Below are 9558 nucleotides of genomic sequence, written 5' to 3'. Positions count from 1 at the left end.
GAGACCCTTCATCAGGACTAACTGAAGGAAGAGTTAGTAAGAGATTTGAAAGTGGGAGGGGGAGGGGGAGATCCAAAATGATAGGAGAAGACAGGAGGGGGAGGGATGGAGCCAAGAGCTGGACAGGTGATTGGCAAAAGGGATACGAGAGGATCATGGGACAGGAGGCCCAGGGAGAAGGAAAAGGGGGAGGGGGAAAACCCAGAGGATGAGCAAGGGGTATATTCAGAGGGAAAGAGGGAGAAAAAGGAGAGTGAGAGAAAGAATGTAGCTGAAGAATCCAAGGGCATTCAGCAGGCAAGATATTGACCTAAATCCAATATTCTGTTGCTCACACTATAACCCCTACCAAACACAACAATGACCATGGAATTGGAATTGGTGTTGGTCTATTATGGTCTCATGTGAAAAGCTTGTCTCGTATACTGTTCATATTTCAGCGCACTGAAGTATTACATGGCAATTACCACCACAGACTGCAGAGGGAAGTGCAACAACTACAGAGAAAGTAGAGTGCAATATTTGTGCAATGAAGTACTGTGCAATAACTAGACAATAGAGTACAGATCCTAACAAGTCACACTCTGAGGCCAAGAGACCACCTTACTGTATGAGGGAAACATTTGAGAACAATTCACACACTTTTCATCAAGAACTTATTGAATGCAAAATCCTCTGCTCTCCTTTCACAATGCTTCTCTCACTACACTTCTGCAAACTCCAAACTTGTGGCCCATCCTCTCCCCTCCTCTCACCTACCTGCGTCTTCCTGTACTCCAACTGTATCTCAGCTGATGATACATTAGTTCCTGTAAGCTTCGAGTTTTTGTATCTTCCTTTTGCAGGTTGAGAACAATAAACTCAATGGTAAGGCTACCTGAGTGCATGGTGTAGGCACCAATCCCCATGTTGGACAGGTTTTTTAAAGTATTTATTGATAAATCTAGGCAAAAGTTGCTGACGCATGACCACCTGGAAGGTGCAACAGGGAAGATCACTCAAGAAATAGTGAGTAACTTGCCATTGATTATAGGAGAAGGCCAGAATGAGATGGGTGATGGCAGTCCTGGGAAAGGTGCAGGAATCCTTTGGAGGTGACTTTGGTTATTTTATTGGGAGTTAGTTTACTACTGTCACACGTACTGAGATACAGTGAAAAGCTTTGTTTTCATGCCATCCAGTCAGATCATTCCAAACAGGAGTATGAAAGGTGAAAACAACAAGGCAGAATATAGAGCTACTCTTGCAGGGAAAAGTGCAGTGCGGGCAGGCAACTAAAGTGCAAGGACCATGTGAGATGGATTGGAAGATCAAAAGTTCATCTTTATCAAACATGATAAAGTAACCAGGACAACCATTCCCTTCCATAAAATCTGTTGGGAATGTTGTCAAAAGGTCAGGACAGGGTCTGCTACTCACACAATAAAAGTCAAGTCTTGTACTTTCCCGGTCTACACTTCCAATTAGCCAAAATTTACCTCAGATCTGTGAGCAATTTCCATTCTATCTGATCTTCTTTTGTCTGACATGACAGAGGAGATGAGATTGGGTATTAAATGTACAAGCTGGCAGTGTCTGAATAGAGAGATGGTAGAGATGGCAGGAAAAAACAAATTTGCCTTTCAAGTGGGAGCATCCCAAGTAAGAAAGGCAAAATCCTTTCCCTTAAGTGCAGATTATATACATAATAAGGTAGTATTAATGGGAGATTTTAACTCATGAAGATGGCAGAGTTTGTCATCGAAATGTTGGTTATAATCGATACCTGTACCCAGCTGGAAGTCTGAGAAGAGTTTATTCGTCATGTAGGTCAGGAAAACACCAGATCCTTTTCCCTAATATTGACTGGACTAGCCATAGTGAAAATATGTTAAAGAAAGCTTCCTTGATTGATATATAGAGGGAGGGCGCAACACTGTGGAGGTGTCTGTCATTGAGAACTTTGGGTCTAGTGACCATATCCTATTAGTTTTAAAAGAGTTATGGAGGAGAGTATCACTGGTTCTCTGTTTAAGGCCTTGAACTGGGGCAGAGCAAGTTTTGGGGATATTAGGAGGGATCAAGCAGTGTGGTCGATTGGGTGAGATTGTTTGCAGGAAAAGGAGAGTCTGCCACGTGTGAGGACTTTAAAAGTACGATGTCGGGATTTCAGGGCCTGCACCTTCCTATTAGGTCGAAGGTAAGGCTGGTAGGTTTCGGGAACCCTGGCTGACTAAAGAGACATTGAGGCTCTTGTTCAGAAAAAGAGGGAAGGCATAAGCTGTTGTGTATAAGCTGTTGGGAACTAGTGAATCTCTGTTGCCTGCAAGAAATGTAGGAATGCACTAAAGAAAGGAATTAGGAGAACAAAAAGAAGATATGAGAAGAAGTTGGCAAGCAAAATGAAGCAAAATGCCAAGAGATTCGATAGGTATATAAAAGTATCTAGGGAGAGATTAGATCTCCTTAAAGACCAGCATGTCTATGCGTGTGTAACAAAGGAAATCTATGTGATTTCTAAAGTTTTTCTTAAGTTTTTACTGTGAAGAAAATGATGGAAGTTAAGGAAATGAGTGGCGTTGTCTTGGGCCACATACAGAATAGCAGGGAGGAGATAATGGAGGCTTAAAATGCATTAAGGTGGATAGATCCCCATGCTCTGATCACCTGGCTGTACTTCTACTCACTGAGTAGAGGCAGAGACTGAAGAATGCAGCACCACCGGTGAGGACCAAGAAGGTATGGACAAGGGAAGCACAGGAGCACCTACAGGACTGCTTTGAATTGGTGGACTGAACTGTATTCAGGGATTCATCTTCAAACCTGGATGAGTGTGCTGCAGTTGTTACTGACTTCATTAAAACCTGTGTGATGAGTGTGTGCCTACAAAGACTTACTGCACATTCTGAAACCAAAACCCGTGGATGAACCAAGAGGTACGTTGTCTGCTGAAGGCCAGATCTGTGGCATTCAAGTCTGGCAACCCAAGCCTGTATCAGAAAACTAGGTATGATTTGCGGAGGGCTATTTCAAGGGTGAAGAGACAATTTTGAACGAGGTTGGAGGAGACATCGGATGCACGGTAACTCTGGCAGGGTCTGCAAGACATTACCTGTACAAAGTGAAACCCAATAGCATGAATGGCAGTGATGCTTCACTACCAGATGAGCTCAATGCTTTCTATGCGCGCTTTGAAAGACAGAAAGCAACTACAGCTGTGAAGATCCCTGTTGCACCTGATGACCCTGTGATCTCTGTCACAGAGGCTGACGTTAGGCTATCTTTAAAGAGAGTGAACCCTCGCAAGGTGGAAGGTCCCAATGGAGTACCTGGTAAGGCTCTGAAAAGCTGTGCCAACCAACTAGCAGGAGTATTCAAAGACATTTTCAACCTCTCACTGCTATGGGTGGAAGTTCTCACTTGCTTCAAAAAGGCAACAATTATACCAGTACCTAAGAATAATAAAGTGAGCTGACTTAATGACTATCGCCTGGTAGCACTCACGTCAACAGTGATGAAACTCTTTGAGAGGTTGGTCTTGACTAGTCTGAACTCCTGCCTCAGCAAGGACCTGGACCCATTGCAATTTGCCTATCGGCACAATAGGTCAACGGCAGACACAATCTCAATGGCTCTCCACATGGCTTTAGACCACCTGGACAACACAAACACCTATGTCAGGATGCTGTTCATTGACTATAGCTCAGCATTTAATACCATCATTCCCACAATCCTGATTGAGAAGCTGCAGAACCTGGGCCTCTGTACCTCCCTCTGCAATTGGATCCTCGACTTCCTAACCGGAAGACAACAATCTGTGCGGATTGGTGATAACATATCCTCCTCGCTGACGATCAACACTGGCGCACCTCAGGGGTGTGTGCTTAGCCCACTGCTCTACTCTCTGTATACCCATGACTGTGTGGCTAGGCATAGCTCAAATACCATCTATAAATTTGCTGACGATACAACCATTGTTGGTAGAATTCAGGTGGTGACGAGAGGGCATACAGGAGTGAGATATGCCAACTAGTGGAGTGGTGCCATAGCAACAACCTGGCACTCAATGTCAGTAAGATGAAAGAGCTGATTATGGACTTCAGGAAGGGTAAGACGAAGGAATGCATACCAATCCTCATAGAGGGGTCAGAAGTGGAGAGAGTGAGCAGTTTCAAGTTCCTGGGTGTCAAGGTCTCTGAGGATTTAACCTGGTCCCAACGTATCGATGTAGTTATAAAGAAGGCAAGACAGCGGCTATACTTCATTAGGAGTTTGAAGAGATTTGGCATGTCAACAAATACACTCAAAAACTTCTATAGTTGTACTGTGGAGAGCATTCTGACAGGCTGCATCACTGTCTGGTATGGGAGGGAGGTGCTACTGCACAGGACCAAAAGAAGCTGCAGTTGGTTGTGAATCTACTCAGCTCCATCTTGGGTACTAGCCTACAAAGTACCCAGGACATCTTCAGGCAGTGATGTCTCAGAAAGGCAGTGTCCATTATTAAGGACCCCCAGCCCCAGGGCATGCCCTTTTCTCACTGTTACCATCAGTAGGAGGTACAGAAGCCTGAAGGCACACACTCAGCGATTCAGGAACAGCTTCTTCCCCTCTGCCATCCAATTCCTAAATGGACATTGAATCTTTGGATACTATCTCACTGTTTTTTTAATATACAGTATTTCTGTTTTCACACATTTAAAAAAATCTATTCAATATACGTATACTGTAATTGATTTACTTGTTTATTTATTATTATTTTTATTTTATTTATTATTTTTTAAAATCTCTGCTATATTATGTATTGCACTGAGCTGCTGCTGCAAAGTTAACGAATTTCATGTCACATGCCGGTGATAGTAAACCTGATTCTGATTCTGGCCTGACCTGGTGCATTCTCAGACCTTATGAGAAGCTAGAGAAAAAATTGCAGAGACCCTTGCAGAGATTTTTCCTCCATCTCTGGCCACAGGTGACGTTTTGAAGAGCGGTTAGTGTGGTAACATTGTTTAAGAAAAGTAGGAAAAACAAGCAGGAAACTACAGGCCAGTAGTCTGATATAAGTGGTGGGTACATTGGTAGAACGAATTCTGAGATGGGACAGGACCTAACAACAGCTTCTTCCCACCCACCATCAGATTAGTGAAATGTTCATAAACATATGAACACTACCTTGTAATTCCTATTTTTTGCACTATTTATTTCTTTAATTTCTAACAATTTTATGTTTTCACATGGTACTGGTGTAAGGATGTAAAGCTGGGGCCTTATAAAGCATTGGTCAGGTTGCACTTGCGGTACTGTGAGCAGTTTTGGGCCCCATTTCTAAGAAAAGATGTGCTGGCATTGGAGAGCGTCTGGAGGAGGTTCATGCGAATGAAGGGTTAACATGTGAGGAGCGTTTGATGGCTCTATATTCACTGGAGTTTAGAAGAATGAGGGAGGATCTTATTGGAAGGTACTGAATATTGAAAGGCCTAGATAGAGTGGACGTGGAGAGGATGTTTCCTATAGTGGGGGAGTCTAAGACCAGATGACACAGCCTCAGAACAGAGGGACATTCCCTTTGAGCGGAGGTGAGGAGGAATTTCTTTAGCCAGAGGGTTGAATTTCATTGCCACAGACAGCTGTGGAGGCCAAGTCGCTGAGTATATTTAAAGCGGAGGTTTTAGGTTCTTGACTAGTCAGGATGTCAAAGGTTACGGGGAGAAGGCAGGAGAGTGGGGCTGAGAGGGAAAATAAATCAGCCATGATGGAATGGAGGAGAAGACTCGATGGACCAGATGGCCTCATTCTGCTCTTATGGTGCGGGAAAACAACAAATTGGACGTCATCTAAGTCAGTGATAATAAATCAGATTCTGCAAGGTTGCTGAAATAAGAACAGCATCTTAGTTAAAGCATGGGTAAGCTCATCCTGGGGCCAAATATGACACACAGTCTCTGGACAGCCTGGTTCAGCATCCGCCTGTTGCCAAAGAGAAGGATGAAGGTGGTGCCCAAAGACCGGAGTTTGCTGCAGGGATGAGGGATGTATCTAGTTTTCCCAGTATGTACAGTACCTGCTCACTTAATGTAGCACAGGGAATTAGAACCAGTACATCTAACATTTTCTGTTCTCTGATCCTATGATGAATAACGTCTTTCAAGGTTCCACACCAGTGCCTCCTCCACCAAGCCAAACCCGGCCTCCAATGCCCGTTTCCACAGAGGTACACAATATTTTCTGTAGTTTGACATGATGGCCGAGCAGTGCATTTGAGTTTATCGGTTACAGTGCGCTCTGCTTTTGCACAGGACGCTGACAGTGCTGAGTATCTGGAGTTTGACAACATAGAAAGTAAGTCCATTTCATTCCACTCGTGCACGCCGTTTTCTTACACAACTGGGCTTCAAATCACATCACCCTTTCAAATTGTCTCCTCTTTAGAGTCATACAGCATGATAGCACAGAAACAGGCCCTTCAGCCCATCTAGTCCATTCCCAGCTGTTATTCTGCTTAGTCCCATTGACCTGCACCTGGACCAGACCCCTTCATACCCCTCTCATCCCCCTCTCATCCACGTACTTATCCAAGTGTCTCTTAAATGTTGCAATCAAGCCTGCATCCGCCACGCTCTCTATCTCTGTCTCAATCTCTCCCCCTCCCATAATATTCCTGCCATTCATCCATCTCTTTTTTATCTGTTCTCACTTTCAACCCGTTCTCCATTAGGAATTTCACATCCTGCTGACTGTTGATCGTCATATTAATGTCAAAGATTGGAAAAACAATCATTGATGCACTCTATAAAAATAGTTGGTTGCATACAGTATTTCCCAAGGGACCAAGCGCTTTCCGGTTGGGACTAAGGCTCTGAGGTTCGTGCGACTGACCCCAGACAGGAGACAATCGGGTTGGGGGAAAGAGTACAGGAAGGAAAATGTGCATGTGTGAATTTACATTAGAATAAGTGCTTAGAACTTCCACTTCATAATGTGACTGAAATGGATTTTAGATGGGGCAAAATAGGACAACAATCGGACACTTGTGGGGTGACACACCCATGGTACAAGCGATGTGATCATGCATAGAATGATGTAATTCCCCATGCAGTTTTCCATTTGGAGCATCAAGGGCAAAACTAGGCTAGGTTGCCCCAGGAGTGATCGCGGGTGAGCCAGAATGACCCTTTCCAACTGTAGCATACTCCAGGCGAGATGAGACATAAGTTCGAGATTGTTGCCTCCCCACCCCCTCCACTCCATCACCTTGAAACCCTGTAAGGCACTTCCCCAGCCTCTCAGCATCCTGTGACCTCACCCCAAGGCTCAGGTCCAACTCCATCGACCGTCCCATCTGCTCATGTTCTGACTCCTCTATGCAATGGCCCCTCTGCCTCCTTGATTAACATTGGCCCCATTGGCTTCCTCCAAACCTCCTCTGGCAGCCTCAGCCCCGCCTTCTGCTTTATCTTAACTATCACTCTCAGACTCGTCTTCTCGTCCTTGCTTTGGAGCCTCTCTGTACTAGTCCTGTCTCTTAGACTTTCTGTTGACTCCTGAATCCAGAATTGTTCCCAGGTGCCATATTTTCCACAATGGAATTTGAGCAGGGACTGAATGATTAAAGCTATTTCTAATCATCGTAGGACATAGAACAGCACAGTGCATAAACTGGCCCTTTTATCCTGTGATACACACAAAAAATGTTGGTGAATGCAGCAGGCCAGGCAGCATCTGTAGGAAGATTTGAGACGAAGGGTCTTGGCCCGAAACATCGACTGTACCTCTTCCTATAGATGCTGCCAGTTCACCAGCACTTCTTGTGTGTGTTGCTTGAATTTCCAGCATCTGCAGGTTTCCTCCATTCTCTGCACATTCTACTCAGAGACTCCTAAATGCCTCTTTTACATTGGCCTCCACCTCTATCCCTGACAGTGCATTCCAGGCACCCACCACTCTGTTCAGAAAGACTTGCCCCTCACATCTCCATTGAGCTCACACCTCTCGCTTAAGTTCATGCTATCTAGTGTTAGACATTTTCACCCTGAAGAAAACAATACTGGCTGTATTGTTTATGCCTTTTATAATCTTATTAACCTCATCAGGTCTTCCTTTAGCCTCCACAGCTCCTGAGAAAACAAATGAGGTTTGTCCAACCAATCGCTTATAGCACCATCTTATCCAGGCAGCATCCTGGTAAATCTCTCCTACATCCTTTACAATGCCCCCACATCCTCCTAATGGAGTGACGAGAATTTAATGCAATACCTGTACTCCAGATGTGGCCTATTCAGAGTTTTGTAAAGCTGCAACACAACTTCCTGATGCTTGAACTCAGTTCCTCAACTAATAAAGATGGGTATGTTGCATGCCTTCTTTACCACTCAGTCAACCTGTGCAGGCAGGTACAGGGAGTTCTGGACTTGAACTCCAAGGTCCCTCTGTACAGCAGCAGCATTAAGGGTCCTGCCATTAACAGTGTACTGGCCCTTTTACATTTGATCACCCAAAATGCAACACCTCATTCGTGGCCAGATTAAACTTCATCTGCCATTTCTCCTCTCATATCTGCAGCTCATCTATGTTCCACTCTACCCCACCAATGTTTGTGCCATCTGCATTTTTATCAACACACTTATCTACATTTTCATCCAGGTCATATTAATATCTAACAGCAGAGGTCCCAGCACCGATCACTGTGGAACACCACCAGTCGCAGACCTCCAACCAGAATAAGTCCCACGACCCTCTATTTTCAATGGCTAAGCCCATTCTGAATCCAAATAGCCAAGTTAATATAGATAACATGCACCTTAACTTTTTGGATGAGCCTACCATGAAGGACCTTGACAAATGCCTCACTTGAAATACATGTTGATAACATCCAGACTTCTACCTTCATCAATTATGTTCATCACCTCCTTGAAAAACTCAATCAAGGTACTATGCCCCTCACAAAGCCATGCTGACTGCCTCTAATTAGGATACGGCTTTCCAAATACTCATAAATCCTAACCCCGCAAATCCCCCCCAGTAGCTTCCCCAGCACTGACATAAGATTCGCTGGTCTATAGTTTCCAGGATTTGAGTATACTTAAAGCGGAGGTTAGTAAGTTTTTGATTAATCAGGGTGTCAAAGGTTAAGGGGAGAAGGCAGGAGAACACGGCCAAGTGGGATAATAAATCAGCCACGATGGAATGTTGGAACAGACTCAATGGCCAAATGGCCTAATAATCTTATAATTATCTCTATTCCCTTTCTTGAACAACAGAACAACATTAGCTGCTCACTAGTCCTCTGGGATTTTGCCTGTGACTAGAGAAGATATGATCAATGCCCCAGCAACCTCATCTCTTGCCTCTCTCAATAACCTGGCCCTGGGTACTTTAGGAAACCCAACACTGCCTCCTTCTTTATCTCAAAAAGCTTTAGCATATTAGCACCGATCTCACCATCCTCCATGTGCTTCTCTTTGGCAAATGCAGATGGAAAGCGCTCACATAGCACCCCCGCTCACATCCTCTGCCTCCAAGCACATGTTCCTTCATCTTATCTTTGAGTGGTCCTTCCTGCCACAATGCTCACCGGGTCCA

General features: G+C 44.5%; 1 protein-coding gene across 1 annotated transcript in view; it reads left to right on the top strand.

Moving 5' to 3' along the window:
* si:dkeyp-117b11.1 (B-cell linker protein) overlaps window positions 1–9558 on the top strand; it is a 73974-nt gene that overhangs the window by 44159 nt on the left and 20257 nt on the right. Inside the window, exons 6-7 of the mRNA XM_063056836.1 lie at window positions 6129–6190; window positions 6276–6318. Coding sequence (XP_062912906.1) covers window positions 6129–6190; window positions 6276–6318 — 105 coding nt within the window. The remainder of the gene's footprint in view (window positions 1–6128; window positions 6191–6275; window positions 6319–9558) is intronic.

Source organism: Mobula hypostoma, chromosome 8 (genome assembly GCF_963921235.1).
Source record: "Mobula hypostoma chromosome 8, sMobHyp1.1, whole genome shotgun sequence".
NCBI classification, from domain to species: Eukaryota; Metazoa; Chordata; class Chondrichthyes; order Myliobatiformes; family Myliobatidae; genus Mobula; species Mobula hypostoma.
The sequence above is the reverse complement of the archived record's forward strand: the minus strand, read 5'-3'. Positions and strand labels throughout refer to the sequence as shown.